Source organism: Eleginops maclovinus, chromosome 4 (genome assembly GCF_036324505.1).
Source record: "Eleginops maclovinus isolate JMC-PN-2008 ecotype Puerto Natales chromosome 4, JC_Emac_rtc_rv5, whole genome shotgun sequence".
Taxonomy (NCBI): domain Eukaryota; kingdom Metazoa; phylum Chordata; class Actinopteri; order Perciformes; family Eleginopidae; genus Eleginops; species Eleginops maclovinus.
Genome location: NC_086352.1, coordinates 16,509,515 through 16,529,075, shown reverse-complemented (window position 1 = coordinate 16,529,075; position 19,561 = coordinate 16,509,515). Strand labels below are relative to the sequence as shown.

The 19,561-nt window shown below is 40.9% G+C and overlaps 1 protein-coding gene across 1 annotated transcript in view; it reads right to left on the bottom strand.

Annotated features, from left to right (window-relative positions):
- Positions 1-362: 362 nt before the first annotated feature.
- phlpp2 (PH domain and leucine rich repeat protein phosphatase 2) overlaps positions 363-19,561 on the bottom strand; it is a 41,149-nt gene continuing 21,950 nt past the window's right edge. The window contains exons 3-18 of the mRNA XM_063880721.1: positions 18,887-19,077; positions 18,069-18,194; positions 15,031-15,185; positions 13,787-13,933; positions 13,228-13,458; positions 12,073-12,275; positions 11,895-11,955; positions 11,230-11,325; positions 10,502-10,657; positions 8,952-9,152; positions 8,342-8,504; positions 8,119-8,249; positions 7,849-7,962; positions 6,948-7,142; positions 6,587-6,818; positions 363-5,994 (exon numbers count right to left, since the gene is read on the bottom strand). Coding sequence (XP_063736791.1) covers positions 4,720-5,994; positions 6,587-6,818; positions 6,948-7,142; positions 7,849-7,962; positions 8,119-8,249; positions 8,342-8,504; positions 8,952-9,152; positions 10,502-10,657; positions 11,230-11,325; positions 11,895-11,955; positions 12,073-12,275; positions 13,228-13,458; positions 13,787-13,933; positions 15,031-15,185; positions 18,069-18,194; positions 18,887-19,077 — 3,677 coding nt within the window. The 3' untranslated portion in view covers positions 363-4,719. The remainder of the gene's footprint in view (positions 5,995-6,586; positions 6,819-6,947; positions 7,143-7,848; positions 7,963-8,118; positions 8,250-8,341; positions 8,505-8,951; positions 9,153-10,501; positions 10,658-11,229; positions 11,326-11,894; positions 11,956-12,072; positions 12,276-13,227; positions 13,459-13,786; positions 13,934-15,030; positions 15,186-18,068; positions 18,195-18,886; positions 19,078-19,561) is intronic.

The following is a 19,561-nucleotide window of genomic DNA, read 5'->3' as shown; positions in this document are numbered from 1 at the left end:
CGTAACATAATTCATAGTATTTATACTAATAAGTGATATAATGGCTCCTCTAGGGACTGAAGCAAAAGTGTTCGTACTGAACGGTCCTGCTTACAAGAAAAACTATTGGTACCAGGACTTACAGTAAATGTCACATTCAACACTTCCTTTCTTTCCTTGTAATTTATTAACCATTAAACTAAAGTACCGTGTGTCGTTCTGAGCTCCACCAATAGATGGCATATCTGGTGTGCTCTTCTGAATAATTTCCCTGACAAGTACTTTTTCGGTGCATTAACCCTATTTGAATTGGAAAAAACGCTCATAATAATTAATATATCAAAGCCCTTCTGTTACATTCTGACAAAATGAAACTGTAGACATTATGTTATATTGACTGAAAACAGTCATTTTGATATTTATTGGCATGAAATCATGATAAAAAATGTGAGCAAAATGGACACTAGACAGAAAAGTTCACAGTAAAAAGTTTTTATTGCTACTTGGCTTAAAGTTAATTTAAAGACCGCTTCTTTGCTCAAAACTAATGATAGCAGCATTTGAAATAAAAATAACGACCAGCTTCCAGTCTCAAAGTTCAGGGGGAGTACAGCTCTGTCTGATACATGGCAAAAGTGCTCATTGTTAGTCCTGTTCCTAAATAATACATCTTCTCATTTTAAAACATAAACTTTATTTGAGCAATGATCTGCATGCTAAAATAAAATCCTGAAAATGTTAGATATGCTCCATTGTGTACAGTTAAATCACCTTTTGTATGTACTGTAGGCTTTTATGTTGACTTCCATTTAGGGCATGCTTTTTTACATTTAATCAGAATTTAATTAGTGCCTCTAAACAAAGTACCATAAAGAGTGATTTCTGTATCATCCCAATAACGGAGAGGGAAATGTAAATTTGCATGAACCAATGAAGTACAAAAATAAACATCAGCTTCTTGGCATTGAGAAAAAAATATTCAAGCATTTCTAGAAAAGAATGTACAGAAAGGAACTGTGAAATTAAACAATGGCTACTTTGGTCACATGTTAAACAACTGGAGCATTTTGGATCAGTTTCATTCATCATACCCAAACAGAATTACAGTCAATCCATTATTCACACAGGCATGCATACACTTACTGAACATGTGCACTTAAGCTTCATTTTACAAGCAGACACAGACATATCACACACAGGGAGCTTGTTAAGTTGTGCAGTGAAGAAATAATCCTTTACAGTTAAGAAATAAGATAAACACACACTGTAGCCTACTGAAATGCACATACCCTCTGTTTTGGTGCACAAAGGGGATTATTACACTACTGGACCCCCCTCCATTAAAGAATTAAAGGGAATATCTGATACCAGTACCCTGTGCTCCTTCGACCTGTATCTACGCATACAGTCGGCATATGTACACGCACATTGAGAAGTCTACTGTCGGAACATTATTCAAATACACTTCATGTTGGAAATGTATATTAGACAGGACAGTGGTTGAATGCATGGTGTCAACCAGGAGACAGACAGACTAAATGCACAGTGAGTGGACACCTGTACAAAAAACTCACCAAGGTGATTATGGAGGTCAGTGCAATGCAGTCCAAAGTAATAGAACTACACTGCAAATGAGCCAAAGCAGAGGACAGACTCAAAACAGAATAAAAGATCAACGCAACTTACCCACACAATCCCAAACTACACTCATCTCACATACATCGGTCATTATTCATTTAGAGACATATTAAGAAATATGATTTTTGTAGATTAAGGAACTGAAAAATGAAGCATTTATATATTTACAGTTGACACTTTGCATATTTGTAGGAGCAAATTCCCACAATTTTGTTTTCAACCTTAATAAAGTTAAATCTTTCCTCATCAAACTATATTAAGAGTTTAGTCTTCTAACTGATTTTAGATGCGGACCAATATTATTCACAATCATAATCTGTTTTATAGCTTTTATAGTTCCTCCTGTGGCAGGTTCACCTGCAGCGCCTGTCTGTGTTTCATTGCCATCAGTCCGGACACCAGACACTGCGTGAGTCCTGGCCGTTTGGCATCTCAGACACAGGCTGATCGACAAAGTGACTGGAAATAAAGTATTACTCTCATCATAAAATATGTTTTCCCTTTCTAAATAAAAAAACTCATTTAAATAAGCATGGTTATAATAACACCGGCTATTTGCTGTGGATTACCATACATGTTGTATTGGATTCATTGTTTCATGTTATTATTACAGACAAGCTTTTAATAAATCCATTTCATGTATGCCAGAGGTTAAGGAATCAATTATTAATCATAATATCAATACTAGGGTATCGAGTAAATACCAAAAACAATAACTGCTATTTTGCTCATTTACTGCCGGGAGAGGGACCCAACAATTAATGTTTCAGTATGAGTAATGCTGGCATGTCATGTAAGACTATGCAGTTTGTAGTCAAGTTGTTGAGTATATAAATATGATTATTTTAAGTTTAAATGACATTGAAAACAAAAAAATAAATAATAAAATAAGAAATGCTTGTGACATTAAACCGCACCCAAAGGTGAATGTTGTAAAAGAAATATCATTCACTTTATGCTAACATCATTTCTATTGGCTGTGTATTCTTAGACAAGAGGTGATATGTTGGACTGAGGGAAGCCACAATAATCCCAGCACACTATGTTGAACAATATCTGATATATATATATACAGTATATATATATATATATATATATATATATATATATATATATATATATATCTTAAACTCAAATATACATAACTCTGAAGATCACTATTTCCTATGTACAAAGTGCTTTAAACTGTGTGAGACAAAAACTTGCAAAATTCAAGAAAAGTTTCAAACTCACAGATCAATTAAGGCTTCATCGCTTACTTATTCCTGTAGAGCAAAGAAAGGAGAGAGGGGCTGCTTTAAAAAACAACAGCTGAAGACCTCAGTCACAAACACAACATGAGTGGGATGAAACAAAGGGCTTCTCCTCTCAAAAACACTGAGTAGTGTTTACTTTAAGGCTGAAAGGAACACAGAAAGGTCCAGCTATGCAACGGCTGTGGAATGCCAGATCTGCACAACTACAGATTCGGACTAGCAAGCAAGAAATACACATATATATTTATACACTTATAGTGTAGTAATGCTCGACATGAGCAATTACCTAACTGTGGCCTTCTCATCACCACAGCAGCTCTCTCTTTTGGCACAAGGTGGGAAGGTTCAGGGACGGACAATCTGAGGTGGCTCCAAAATATTTACCTGATAACTCAAATAATAATAAAATGTATTTTTTTACTTTCAGCTTAAATAAGTAGGATTGCTTCTACATATATTATAAAACTATTGGATTGAATGGGGGGAAATGCTTTACTGACTTTTAGTAAGGGACTGGACCACTTATCTTATACTGCTGCTGCACTGATCATAATTGTTATATCAACTGTGTTATCTGAACTCCACAGAAGCAGATCAGAATATGGCATATAGCAATATGTGGAAAAGACAGCTATATCTCACTGTAGTTCATATAACATGTTTCTACATCCCATATGTCTGCATGTACTTGTAGAGCTGTGGTTAAAACATTGTGACATCATGTGTACACAGACTACATTGTACAGAATAAAAGAAAATAGGGTGTGTTTACAATGTGCTCAAATAACACATCCTGAAAGTCATTTGGATGTGTTGGCAGTGTATTCGATAGCAAAGCTGAAAAAAGATTTGCTGAGATGTAAAGAAAATGTCAATAACTGAACCTGCCTGCAAGGACGGGGTAGCAGCCTCCGAAATTTGGATACACCAAAATTTTCACCAGTGATCATATCTAACTGTAGATATAAATACTGATTCTACCCATCACTTCAGATTTTCCCTTTTCAAACATCCTGGAGTCGACTATCCATTGACTATAAATCTGACTAAATTGAAATGAAACTTTGATTTTCCTATGTGGTTTTTAAGGGGAGCATTTGATCATGCACTGTCAAAGATTATACTGTTATAAGGTTTTTGCTGTACTCTATAGAATAGATTTATCCTATTTGGAACTATTACATGTATATTGGGTGGGAATGTTAAAGCGTATAGCGTTTATGGCAATGTAAATGCAGATATTTTGTCTTCACATGTTCTAGACATATGTGCCTTATAAGCATTTATACGGTCTCATTTCCTCTGTAAGCCACAGGAAGAGGAGGAGAGCAGACGCTGTACCAGTGCTGGTCTCTTGGAGACACTGTCCGTCCTCTAAAATGTAACTAACACATCCCCAAACACAGCCTGGAGGTGTGTCTTCTGCAGTAGGCACTTTTTTCAAGTTTCAGTCACAGGGCTTCTCTCCAGGACATGAGAGACCACACGCCCATGGAGAGGAGATTTGACCTCACTGAACACAATCTCCCACACACACACTCTAGATTGCTTGCTTTCCAAGTAAAGGGAAATGTTGCTGACATATTTGAACATGAGGTTTTCCAGTCTTTTGGTCAATGATAGCCAGCCATCCTCTTCACAACATCATGTTATGAACTTGGATTTGGGTCATCCCTATTTTTTTACTCAGACTGAGCACATGACCCCACAGTTTTGTCCTCACAAAAGATCTGAATGGCAACTTGAATTGGAATGTCTGCATCGTATGAGAAACATCTCCTCTTATTCACTGGAATGGCACTATCACATTATCCTAGCCACATGGCGCTGTGCTGTGTCCCCCCCTCTAGAGGGCGGTATCGTAGACTTCCTGCTGTAGGATGGAGACTGGGCCTGGACCTGGGACCAGGTTGGAGGCAAATGCAGGAGGGTGTGGATGATCCCACACAGGGTCTTTTAAGGAAGGAGGTATGGATGGTAAGGGGGGGGCTGAGACTAGGGGGCTCTGGCCTCTCAGCTGCTCCCTGACTTCCTGCTCCAGACTCGGAGGCACAATGAGCTGATCCTCCGGGTCCTGCTGTGCTGGCGCAGTGAAGTAGCCAGATTTCTTCTTTGGAGCCTCCAGTGCCACCTCAATGAGATTATGACTGTCCTCGGGGGCCACAACAGAGCCATTGGACAGCTTCTTCCCAAACAGGCTGGAGGTAGAAGGAGACTTTTTGAGGTCTGCGATCTCTCTCCCACACACAGCAAGCAAGCAGCCGTTTGTAGCAGAAACCACTACACTGTTCTGTCTGCGAGTTTTACCGTTAGGATAGTCAGAGCTTTGCTTTTCAAGGTTGAAGTCTTTGGAGCGTAGTTGGAAAGCACAGCAGTGAATATCTACCTCCACCTCCAACTTGCTTCCATTAGAGATGACACCCTCAAGCGGAGCTTCATCATCACTGTCCAAGCCGTTGTCGGAGTGGTTACTGGAGAACGTAGCACAGGAGGGCTGCCGCTGGAACAGGCCGGGGTGGGTTCCTGCACCGACTGAGCCCGGCACCATGATCCCACACAGGGTGGTAGCAGGGTGTAGGCTGCAGCGTCTCTCTGGGCGGGATGCAGGGCCAAAAGAGGGGTGCTCGTCTGAAGCTGTGGACCCCGCCTCACTGCCCACCTCTGAGGCTGATGTCTCACTGTTGAACTCCGTGATCAGACCACTGCTGGAGGAAATGGTGGCTGGCTCACTAGGACCTGGTGTCACAGTCACAGGCACAGGCACAGAGGCGGGAGGGGGGCCCCGTGCTTCAGCAGTCAAAACTGGTGGATCACAGGTACAGCTGTCCTCACTTATATGCAAGGATATTACTGCAGCCCCGATGTTGTCTTTGCAGCCATAACTCTGAGCGAGTGAACACAGCTTCTTGGCAGCAGCGCGAGGATCCCGCACAGCCTGTACCGTGCACACAGCCTCCTGGTAGGACACTCGTTCAAATAACGCTCGATTACCCAGGATCAAGAACTCATCCCGGGAACAGAGAGGCTCAGTGTGCACCCAGGGCTTTGGGACCACCCAGGGAGACAGATAAGAGCAGCCCAGCAGCCGAGAGCAGCATGTTACTCCACTCACCTTGTTATCCTATAAGACAAAAGTGCCATTAGAGTTGTATTTGAGTGTATAGCTTCCAAATATATATAACTCGGAATATCCTGCTGCACATTAGGGATGAAGCAATATAGAAGTGATCGCAAAAACAGGGATGAATTACCATTACTTACAAGAATATCTTTGCAAACATTTCTAAAAAAAAAAGCTGTCTAGTTTGCCTTAATGGTAGAGAATTTAAAAATAGAGCATGATTTTAAAAATGTTTAAAAAATGTTGCTAATAGTTTAATTCTTTACCCTTTTTTGTTAGCAGTGGAACTTTATGTTTAAATGGTTTGAATGTTTGTATTTCACTTAAAAAGAATGTTCACTAAAATAAGACGTGTGTCCCATCTGTGATTACATAAAAACATATGTGTCTTCTTAATAAAATGTAAGGTATGATTCCAGTATTTTTTAGTTTGGTTTTAAGAGTTTTAAACATATATTTATGAATATTGGGATGATGGAGAAAATCACAATCATTTTGGCCCCTTTAACCTTGAAATCAAAGGTCATAAATTCCCATGCCTTATGCACGTTAACACTAAATCCAAGATCTACATTACGGCTCGATGCGTTACCTCGGTTATAATGGCTTTACTGAGTTTGACTCTCTCCATCTCCTCAGTGCAGTTCTCCAAACTGTAAACCTTAGAGAGAGGAACAGGTCGGCCATCCCGGCACAGCACTGCCTGGCAGGAACCCACATTGGCCACAGTGAGGCTAAAGTGGCCTCCTGGATCTGAAGGCTCATGGTGAATATAACACAGCAATGCAGAAGCACCCAGTTTCTGGCCAGCCATTCCTAGTTTCCTGTCCAATAGAAAAACAAACAAAGCTGCTGATAAAACTCTGTTGAAGACTACAAACAAACCAGTAATAGTGCAAGTGTCTGTTTATTTCAATAAATTCACAATAATGACATTAAATAATCTGTCCTACCTGTGTGAGGTGATGAAAGTGTTGCACATATACACATTGTCAACAATTGAGTGCTGCAATTCCTCGCACAGCACATCTCCCATGGTGCACTGCAGCAGCCGAGGCACTTCCTCGTTGCGGTCTCCGTCAAAGATGCCATAGCACGCTTCCACACCGTCTCCGAAGCGGTCTAGAGCCAGCACAGACACACACAACCTGCCCCACACAGAAGATCCACGTTAGAAAACAGATGACTCAGCACCTCCCATACAGAGGGAAGCCTCATACATAGTTCAGCATTCGACACCAGAGCTCTATGTCAGGGGGTGACAGCCGATAGAAGACACTGCTGAGGGAGCCCCTGTGGTGGCTTTGACCCCGGAGCAGCAGCCAGGCACACCTGACTCTACACACTGATGCACCTAACATTTTACAGATAGAAAATAAAACTGAATTATTAGGCTCTGCTGAACCAGCTACTGTGCCCTGATGTCAGTGCTAGGTGTGTGACAATGATTCAGATTCTGACTCACTAGAAAACACCCGTTCGCTGATGGCACAGTAACATGCAGATATACTGTAGCAACTTTGTAGCGGCAGCATCATATAGAAATAAAACAGAACATGATCTTAAAATTCAACTGCTCCGGAGGCACCAGCTAGCAAATCTTACACAGGGAAAGATTACAAAAAGAAGAATTTAAAAGTGAGTATGTACTTAACAGCAGAGGACATTAGGTAAAGCTGATATATAAACCAAAAAGATAATGAATCAAAATCAAAAGTCTGTTTTAATTATTATCTAATTTACTAAACTAAAGTACTCATGCATTAATTGAATTTACTTATAAATGACGATTTGGAAAGATTCTGTCAGCTGTTGTGAAAAAACAAGTTATTTATATTTACAAACGGTACTCACTTGTTCCTTTGTCCGCTCATCTCAGAGTAGCCGTGGTTCCATGGAGTGGAGGTACTCTGTGTGTCTGCTGCAGTTGTGGTAGATTTCTGGTCTAATTTCAGGGTGGTGATGTGACTATGAAGGAGAAGAAATGTACTCAAAGACTGCATTTTCCACACATGCATGCTGTCCTATCCCTCCTGTTTGAGTCCAACCAGCTACAGAATCTAAATCAGAGGAGTTGATGCTTGTATTTAACCATTTCAAACTGGTCAGGGGTTTATGACTCACCTGAACAGGTTGAGGGTTTTGTGTTCCAGCATCAGGCTACTGTTTCCTGTCAGGTCCAGCTCCTGCAGAGTGGCAGGCAGCGAGTCGGGCAGCTGGATCTCAGTCAGCTCGTTACAGCTGACATCTACGAGCTTAAAATGTGCAAAACACACATGAGCTGACACAAGCTGAACATAATCATACACAAACTGGTCAGGCAAATAAAAAATAAAAGGACTCTGACCTTGATCTCAGGCAGGTTGAGTATCTCTGGGAAGACAGTGATGTGGTTGGAGTGTGCGATGAGGGTGTGCAGTCTCTTACAGCTGGACACAGTGGAGGGGATGGTCTTTAGCTTGTTGCCGCTTAGATTTAGCTCCTCCAGCAGCTCCAGCTTACTGAGCTTACTAAGGACACACAAGAATCACAGTGAAGTTATCCACAGTAAGTTGAATACAAAATATAGTTAATTCTAAATGATATCAAAGCTGAAATGCACTGAATGTTGTTGTGGAGGTTTTTTAACATTAATGAAGTATACATGAAGCACGCAACATGTAACACTTGAGCAAGTCCAAGCAGTGGAGGAAACTACCTGAAATGTTCTTTTCTAAAGAAGTAAAACATGTTTGATAAAGTGGGATCAACAGCAGTTTGTTTTAAGTTGGATATTAACATTTCCCTTTGATTTGTCTTAGGGAGAGAAGGTTGCGTAACTTGTTACAGTTATAGAGAAATTCTACTTATTTTATATTTATTTTTTGATTATGATCCTACATCTGAATTTGAAATTTGAATATCTCCTTAGAAAATTGCAATTGCTGCATCTCTACATGAAAGCCGAGGTAGTGCACCTGGCAGGGAAGGAGAGCAGCTGGTTGTAGGCGATGTGAAGGACCCGGAGGTTCTGGTGTCCCACTAGCAGGGCACCGCAGTTCTCGTTCAGGTTATTCCGCGTCAGGTAGAGCTCCTGCAGTGTGCTGAGGCTCTCCTCTGATGGGCTGCTGGGGGGAATACTTTCCAGAGCATTGGCTGACACATTTACGTATTTCAAGCTGTGAGGGAAGACAAATAAACACAACAGAGTTTGAAAAGGTGAACACAGATTTCTACCCTGCCAATTGTCTCATTACAGCTAATGTTTGAATCCAAATACTGTGTACTCTTGATCCCGAGAAGCTAAACATTGCTTGGACATTGTTGTGATGAAATTTGATTTATGTCCTGGGATTAGGGAAGTATTCATAGTTTGTACAAAAGAAAACAAAAAATCATCAACAAACAAAATAGGAGCCCCTTTCGCTCCCCACGGTTCGCCAATTGCATAGTGTTTACAAAGCACACATTCTTTGTCAGAATACATTTATGTTGCTTTTTTAAAAATCACAATAACAAATAATATGAGACCCATCGCACTGCACTGCACAAGGAAAAACTCCCCAAAGAAACCCCACAATTAATGGGGGGAAATGTAAGAAACCTTAGGGAGACCATCAGAGGAGGGATCTCTCTATTTTGTCTCTATATTTAAATAGACCCCGAGACAGTTAATACAGATATTTGGAGAGCTGAAAAACTGTCTGAGCTCTATCACATTTCTATTCCTATTCTGATTGTACTGAAGAGGATAATTCTATACGCGGACCGTTCATTTATCCCTGCGAGTGAAGCAGTGATTTACATACTGTTGAACCTGCACCGAGTGGAGGGACAGTTATATGAGCTGATGTTGTTAAGTCATTCTGTGCGGCTCACATACTGTAATAAAACCTGTCCACCTGACACATGAGGGAGTGAACCATGTCACATTCTTGTTATAAAACCCAGTCACACATTATCAGAGTGCGATGACATCTCTGCAGCCCATAAAAATGACAATACTGTTGACACATCACTGGCATTTTGGCCTTTTGGAATTCCGTTCCTTATAAAGAAATCAGCATAGTTTTCTATAGAGATATATTGTTTCCATCAGTCATGTGTGTAACTACCTTGCCTTGTAAGCTGTGCAGCTCTTAGACAACATATCAGTATAACCCATCAAGCTCAAAGCATTCACTGCCATCACGTCTCAGCATTAGAGACAGTAAAGTACATTAAGGCATTTGAGCTGCTAATGGGTGTTAAGTGATTTACCACACAGGAAATAGGAAGGCAAATTAAGCTCCAGTTACGTTTTTAATGCTCCGTTGATCTTGACCACAATGCCTACATAAAAGCTATACCTTATCCCCAAAACGATGAGCTGCAACACAATAACTGTCAACTGCAACCAAATTGGTAACACACTGCAGCAGACTGTTTTTGAGCAGAGGAAACAGCTACAGGAGGACACAAGTAATATTATAATCAGTCAGAATGAAATGTAAATGATTCAAAGAGTAGAGAGGGTTAAAAGACTCACTTTAAGGCCTTGGAAAAGAGACTCTCAGGAAGCTCGGCTAGCTTGTTATGCTGGAGGTCCAGGGCTTCCAGAGGGATGTGGTCAAGTAGGTCAGGCACTCTCTGCAAACGATTGTTCCCCGCCAGCAGCTTTCTCAAACTCAAGCTGTTGAGCAGCCTGTCGGAGGCCAGAAGAGACATTATAGAGACAGATTAAGACAAGAAAAAAAGAACAGACCAAAAAAAAAGGCAACAAACCAAAGAACATCGTCCTCTTCTGCAGACTTGACTACTTGCTGCAACTATGCTAACTAATCCATCAATGACCTTTTCAGCTTGGCTGCCTAAACAGCAGCTTTTTATTCCCTCCTGAAACATAACTGAAGTCATAAGCCGGTACAGTGGATGGAGGAATATTATCTCTTTTGCAAAACCTTTGCTGATGTCTCATTCAAATGCAAATGCAGCGATGAGTGTTGAGGGCTGGCAGCAAAAGATGGGTAAGAACTATTTTACAGTTGCAACTAAAAGACACAAAAACATAAAGGGACTGATATCTGCAGTTTTTCTCTGCCTTATTCTTTGCATGGTTCATCTATTATACCAAAGGCTAAATAAGAACATCATGAAGCACGGCATGAAAGAGCATCTGTTTATTATTAGAGGCAGAATGTATTAAAATTATGCTAAATAAAAGCTAATGTCTCAGTGGAAAAGGTTCAGACTCAGTGCCAGAATAAGGTCACTTACCTAGAAGGAAGCTCAGACAGCAGATTGTGTGTGACGTCCAGCATCTCAACCTTTCTGCAGTCACACACCCAGTCCGGAAGATACTCCAAAAGGTTCCTGTCTCAACACACACACAGTCACACACATAGAAAGACACACACACAAACACTCAAACTGAGTTGAGTTGCTTTAAATAATACAGATTAATCTGAAGTAAACAGAAGGACAACAAAAAAGTCCCCTAGGGTGCCTAAGTATGGAAATTATCTCTCACTATATTTTAAAAATAAAACCAGTAAGTGTCCACAGTCAGTACTAGAGGTTGACTGAAATACATTTAACAGATGTGTCTCACACTGGCAGGTAGTTCAAGAAATCCTTTTGTATAGGCTAAAGGGGTAAGCCACACTACCTTAAAATAGGATGGGTTTTTTTTACATTTGGGGATCATTCACTGATACATTCTGAAAGGCAGACATCAGGGAAAGTGTGCTCCGCTATATAGATTATACAGAATATTTGCTTTCTTGTGAATGGATTATCAAATTTAGTATTCAAAATGATTTAATCCTCCATTTAGCACTGTGCACAACTAGATAAATGAGCAATAAGATAAAGATACTTTTTAAACGTTTGTCTTTATCACAGAAACCATGGTCCATTTCTTGTTCCCAGGCAGAACTCACTGTGATAGGTCCATGTGTGTCAGCTGGTTAGGGACTGGATAGATGTTGACGGTGGTAAGGTCTGTGGACAGATATAAAAGCAGCATTCAGCATCTGAACATCTGGCCTGTTCATATATGTGTTTATACGATGAACGCATCACTAGGGACTGAGGCTGTTGATGCTCTGTTTTACTCACGGTTGCTGCTGGCATGGAGCATGCGCAGAGTGAAGCCGCCGAGTGTGAGCGTCCCCAGCTGGTTGCGCTCGCAGTGTAGAGTCTCCAGGTTGCAGACAGAGCTCAGGTCTAGTGAGTCCAAGCGATTGTCTCGTATGTCCAGCTGGGTCACCTGGTTCACTGCCTCTAGACTCTCACTTTTTACCCACTGAAGCCCATTCAACCTGCATTTAACAGGGAGCACAAAAGAGGAAATATCAATAGTTGTTCATATAGGAGCAGCAGCGTTAAGGGGCCATCAAATAACATTCTCAATATAACGAAAAAACTCTGAAAAGTGGACATGCTGAAGTAAGAGTACTGGTGGTATGGTTTTTAGATGCTGCTTTTTTAGTAAAGACAGATTTTCATCATATCTTACTGGGAGAATGTCACCGCTGTTTTAGAATATAGAAATGAATAACACTATTAAATGTCTCTAAATCTTAAGTCTAGTATATGACTCTTACATTCTTATACTGTGATTACAGCAATCTTTAAGGTCTACCAATGTGAATTTAAAAACAGCAGATAAAACTTTTGTCAGACGTTTCTACTCATATTTAGCATCTTACCTATACAGACAAGGTTAACAAAAACAACACAATTGTCTGTAAGACACTGCAGACTCTCCCTGACTCATCCACCCTGTTAATAAACAATTCCTCTTTTACGAGTGCTGCCATCCTCGCTGTACCTTGCCCTCAAAAATATAGTCTGCCATTGCCAAACGGCAGCTTAACTTCCAAGGTTGAATAATTAGCTGGCTTGCTGTGGGTGGGACGGTGGGATCCTCAGACGTGTAGGAAAATCAATGAGTAAAGCTTTTCTATCCCTCATTACTCAAGCAAGACACAAACTCCTAACTCTTCCTGTGTGCTGAGAAGGCAACTTATATGTATGACTGTTGTTCTAGGCAGCTCCCAGGTGTGAAGCAGGGCAGTGCAGGAAATAAACATTTGTGCTCAGCAAACCAAAAATAAATTATGAATATAAAAAAAAGAAGCAATGCTAAGAGTACAGCTGAAGAAAGGCTTAAGGTCAGATTAGTGTTTTGTCATTTGTGTTTCGGTCAAAGCCCCATTTATAAGGCAGTAAAGAGGCTGAGGGCTGTTTATTCCACGGCTGGCTTCTCACCGGAGGTCGATGTTTTTCAGGTGGCTCATTCTGGCAAGAGTACACAACTCCAGACTCTCCACTCTGTTCCCAGCCATGGCCAGCTTGTCCACTGCACTCAACCTCTCCAGCACAGCGGGGATGTGAGCAAAGTTGTTGAAGGAGAGTCCCAGGCCGTTCAGCTGCGTCAGGCCACCCAGCTCTTCAGGCAGGGAGCTGAGGAGGTTTCCATCCAAAGACAGCGTCTGCAAGCTGCAGGAAGAAGTAGAGAAAACAGTCAACTTTACTTCAAAGAGTGCTCCAAATACATAGTTGTGTTACAGCGCAGCACTCTACATTAAATAATGTATTTATGATGAAGTATAACTACCCCATGCAGTTAATAACGACTGAGTGTGTACTGTTTGTTCATGCAAATCCTAAATATTATATTCAAGTGTAATCATAAATAATAATAATAATAATACAAACAATAATAAAGAATGTGAAACTCAAAGAGAAAGGTCTTTGTGGAACTGAATAAAAATAGTGTGTACTGTGTGTTATGTTTGTATGTAGTGTATTTATGTGCGAGTCCCACCTTTGAAGGTTGCCTATCTGTACAGGGACCGTGTGGAGACTGTTACAGGAGAGGTTGAGTTCAGTCAGGGTGAGGATCTCACACACACACTCAGGGAACACACCCAGACGGTTGTGAGACAAGTTCAGGCTCTTCAGCTGAGAAAACCTAAAACCGAGAGAACAGAAAGCAGAACTTTGCTTACTTCATTCATCATAACACCATGAAAACACTTGTGCTGTGAAGATGACATGGTGAAGATTGACTTAGGTTAGTTTTGGGTTGTTCTTGCTTTCAAATGGGTAACAGAAGGTGACTGTGATGTTGAGAGCAGTTAAGTACAGGAGGAGCACCTAAATACTATCTGTCCTTCTGGTGTCCACATTACTCACTGCACTGTCTTGTCTGAAGAACTATTTGTTGTACACCGGAAGAAGGCAGTGGAAAAGAATGTGAATGAGAAGAAGATATATGGTACAACTAACTTAGAAGACTGAAAACCAGTTACAGGAATCCACCGTGAACATAGTGGAAACCAAACACTGTAGATCAAGGGTCTTTGAGTTTTTAGAAAAGCGCTCTATAAATAAAATGGATTATTATTATTATCATTAGTTCCACACAAGTTCACGATGGGAGTTTGTTGTTGTGATTTGTGCCTTGGGCTTGCAGCATCCTATTAAGACTAATTTGCAAACAGCTTGCTAAAATCAGTCAGTGCCTCGGGCAGGTAAGAAAGGGAAAAGCATTCCGATCACACCATTTGTGACTTAGTATTAGCAGATCATGTTACCAGATACAATGTGTACATCTCAAGATCGTTTAAAGTGTGTTTGGTCTCAGCTGGCGGTTTCAAATAGAAATACATCCCAGGCATCAATTCTGATGTGTGTATGCATTTGTAAAACGTGTCCAAGAGACTGGGCTGATCAATGAAGTGGTGCACTGCTCCATATTAATTCCACCTTCCTGTTTCTCTCCAAGATGGCATTAGGCACAATACTACTAAACTATACTAACACAGAATATTTTATTTTGTGCATATAGCCTCTTTCTAATGATACAAACTAAAAGGCTGCAGCAGCAAAAGGTGCACAGAGACAAAATAAATTGCACATCTTGTTCACCGGATTGAGATCACTGTATACAACACTCCTTCAACCTATAACTTCAGCATAGCGCCGAAACATGCAGTACAGACTCCGTTTCAGAGAAATGTATCAAATATTTGTGGTAACTGCTTCAGGTTAGGAGGGTGTTGGTACCTGGGGAGGTTGAGCAGGCCTCCAGGCCCCTGAAGGCTCATGAAATTGTGTCTTAGGTTGAGGTGGGTGATATCCTGACTGTAGAACAGATATTCAGGCACTGCTTCCAGACTGTAGCAGGACAGGTCCACGAGGCTCACCGTCTGAGCCACCACCTGTACAGGAAAGGACAAAGAACAAATAAATCAAAGTGCTTTGAGGGTACTTTTGTTATACTTAGGCGTTTCGGTGTCACATCTACAATATCACAACAAGTACCTCATACAGTAGCTAACCTGAACTGTTGATGCCCTTTCAACCTCTACTGAAAGCCTGTTGCTGCTGTGCAGGCAGAGTAAATCGCAATGAAAATGAAACCCATCAGGTATTCTTTTGTAAAACAAAGGAGGTATAATTAGAACATTTAGTTTAACCTTATCCCTATGTGTTGATAGCTTTATAATACTGAACAAAACATCACATTCAGTGAGTTTGCTATCAGCACAAATCATATCTAATCAAGAAAACAAGTATTATCTTTTTCCAACATCAAGAAAATAAATATCCATTTCTCATTGCAGCCGTTCAAGCCTAAGAGCATTTGAGCCACACAATCAGGCGGGACCACCCTAAAAGAGGTAAACTCCAATTACAACAAGCAGAAGGCTCCACTATTTAAATAACGTTCACCTGAAGTGATCTGGGACAACAGATAGTGAAAGCAACTGCAGTGGCCTCAGATTATGCAAGCAGCCAGCTGTCATGCCAAGACATTACTTCAGATAGACAATGCCCCAGTTTCCAGTTCAATGAAGTCTATCTGCCAGGGAAACACAGCCATCACGAATTAAGGAATTAAGAGGGTAATAGAGTTACTCCCTAATATAAGGCAGTTAAAGTCAGAGCTTAGCAAACATGTGTAGACATACCCAGTTTATTAGGGGCACCATTTCAAACTACTCTTAAGTTTATTCATGGTCGGTACATGTGTGATTTTGTTCTTATTTTAGCAGGGTTCAGATCTTAGTCCACTCTGCTGAAACAGTGCAGTGACAAAGCTTTGTCTCACCCTCGATTATCTCAGAGAGGATTGTTTACAGGCCAGCCAACATTGCAGGCTACCCGCAGTGCTCGCAGTCTAGTCTCCTCCACAAACTTCAGGGCTGCACACTGTGCAGCAAACCAGAAAATGGGACAGCAGCTCAGCAGAGCGTGACATCGCATCACTGCGTTTAGAGACGACAAAACTGCCCATCTCCCACAAACTACTCATCTACCTGGCACTTTACAAAAACAACTCCCGTTGAAAATGTGTAATTAAATTATGTGAAAGCAGGGAGTTCTACTAAAAAGAAAATAAATTGAAAGAAAATAAATAAATAAATGTCAGATGATTTGCATAGAAATTAAACATTGTGAATCAATGTCATAGATGAAAAAACAAGGAAAGGAGACATAGAAAAGAGAAAGCTCTTTTGGAAGGGAATAACAGCTCATAGCATACATGGAGGTAAAGTGTTTGTTAGCAGTCACTGTGTTCCTGTCAGTCCTTGATGGATAACTCAATAGACATCAATTAAATCTTTTATAAAGCATTCAGGGATTTGTCCAACACTCCAATTACTAGTTAATTTAATTAGCAACTCAATAAATTGTCCTTGTTTTTCAGTCAGGTGAGTGATGCAAATATACTAACTATTTGCATATTTTGCCAACATTTAGCTTGTACATTTGCATGCAATCCATGATGTAACCAAAACATTTCCGATTGGACAGAGGAACCAGGTTTTGTGGTTTACAAGCTGGTCCAAATAGCAGAGCTGACCACAGCTAAACTTCTCTACCCATTCTTTGTTTGCCTACTGATGTGAAATTGTGTAATGTAAGCTATTAAAGTTTAAATTCCTAACCAAAAACATCTGTTTGTTTATGTCATTTACTTAGCAATATTAGAATAGTTGCTTTTAATGCCAGGTAACCACTGATATACAAAATTGTTAGCCAGTGTCAGCCAAAGTGGGCACAGACGGCAACATTAAAATGAAGCTGATAATTAATATATAACTAAACTGAATAGCTGTTTTCATTACATAATTACTTAGCTCCATAAATGACATAGTATGTACACAGCAGTCATGAGTCACTTTCCCCTGGTGTTCAGTTCTGTCCTACAAGCACATTTTGCTAGCACAAATATTCTTGCTGTGTCCCTCACACATACACGCACACGCGCACACAATTTTGACGGTTTAGGCAATGTAGCATAAACACTGACCCAAATTCACCGAAAACATCATCATCATCCCCAGTCTCCATAAAGGCCTCTCGTCTAAGTCTCAGCCTAAGTACAGGCCACTACAGGCTACTTTAAACCGGTAATCCATACCACCATGGTAGAGACAGATCCTTGACTTAGCATGATTCTGCAACTAATTGGATTTCTCTCTTTTTTTCTGTTGGCTTTCTCCTCCATTGCTAATTGTACGCTGGCTCTGCCTCAGTGCAGGCTCTTACAGAAGCTGTTTAGCTCCAGGAAGGAGCTGCAGTACAATGGCCATTAATTAGGATATTAGAGACAAAGCCAGCTGAGCAGAACAGAAACAATGGATTTTTTGAAGAACAGCTGTGACAACCTGGCAAGATTCTCTGAAAGACACACAGTATATAAAACCAAAACAGAGCATACTGGGTTATTTAGCATCCTCTAATCCACAGTGACTTTTACAACAATTCCTCTACTGGTAAGGGCCTTTGTAAGAATAAAAATGTAATTGAAGAGCCCTCTGATAGAAGTCAACTTTGTAAGTAGAGCGATGCTGTTCAATCGATGTCAGACACCGCTGAGAGTCTTCATCTGTGGAGAAAATCTGATGCATTCAGAGAGGGGGTTTCTGATTGGAAGACTCAACAGGCAGAAGGCAATTGTTGTCCCAACTGTTAATCTCAGATTCAAGCAGAAACCCAGCGGAGATAAGACGAAACAAACAAACAGCTGCAGAGAGAAAACACATATTGTGTCACGCACACAATGTAACACTCACTCTTTGTCTCTAACTTACTTTGGAAGCCTGCCGATGCCATCGCTGGTAGTCTGCGAGTGTGTCAAAGTTGACAAAGTATGTCTGGGCCTGTGATCCGGCTGAGCTGAACATCAGGCAGTGCTGCCTCCGCTTCACCTCCTCCACCTCAATACAAAGACAATACACAGATACGATAAGGAGCAACACTGGGAGCTCCAGAAAGGAAGGACAATAGTAAAAGTATTTTAACTAATCAATTGTAACTGCACAACTCAGGTTTACCCTTCAAAATCAGCACAGCATTTTTTCTCCATCATAATTTCTTTAAAAATGATTGCCCTCATTTGACAGTTGATACAAGGTGAGAGGAAATAGAGCAAACAAGTCTAACTGTGTTTCAGTAACATAGCATGTACACTTCCAACCAGGCCATCAGATAGCCCTGCTTTTGTTTTTTGAGATTTACCTATATTGGATTTCTCTTAGTTTCAGTGTGCAAGTAGTAATGTGTTCAAAGAACCTGCACTGTCCATGGCTTTTAAAGTTTGGGGTCAGAACATCTTAACTGTTTTCCATTAAAGGCCAGCAGTAAAAAGACCCCAAAAAAGATTATTTTATTGGCTTTCTGTCTTTGGTTCGATGTAAAACTGAAATCTGCTGCTCTATTTCCTTTAGGTGCATATATTCTGTGTGCTTCATAGCAAGCCGTTGAGATGCAGTGCTTAAGATGATAGAGTCTGCGTACAGTGATGCATCATCTTTTCACTGGTCAGATTTATCCAGCCGTCCAACCCAGCTGTGTTGTTCCAGTGTATCTACAACTCAGCTTCTCTGATGTCCAAACACTGAACCCTCACCTTGCCCCCCACCAGGGGCAGGATGTGCATCTTCCCCGTCAGGCAGTCTTTGACGGAGGCCACGATTAGACAGGTGCCGCAGAGAATGACCTGCCGCTCTGCCCACTTGTGCAGCTGCGACTTGCCCTTCCTGACGCTGAATACGCCTTTCAGCAGGGTGCGCTCCTGCTGGTCTGCATTCACAGGACGCTCTGGAGGGAGAAGCCCACACAGAGAGAGAGAGAGAGAGAGAGAGGGGTTAGTGTAGATCCACAGACATCTATCTTCTGCAAAACAACACCCAAGCCTCCTGTGACAAACACATTCAGATAATTAATAGCAAATGCTCTGCAGTTACACATTTTAGATAGGAGTTTCCAGAAAATGAAGACATACAGATACTCACAGGTCAGCATGATATCACCTATATATTAGTCAGCGCCTTGGCTTAATAATTCCAGGAACTGATCTTACATCAGCATGTCGGATGGACACTGCCCTTGTGTTGCCTCTCCAGGCATTTAATATTATTACATTTATTTCTTAAATAATTACTTTACAGTTTAAATTAGCTAATGTAAAAATTAATATTATTTTGTTGTTTTAGTTTTTGCGACGACGTCACTTCCGGTTTAGTCACTTCCGGTTCAGTCTCTTCCGGCGATCTTCCTGTTGAACTTAGCTGGGTAGAAAGAA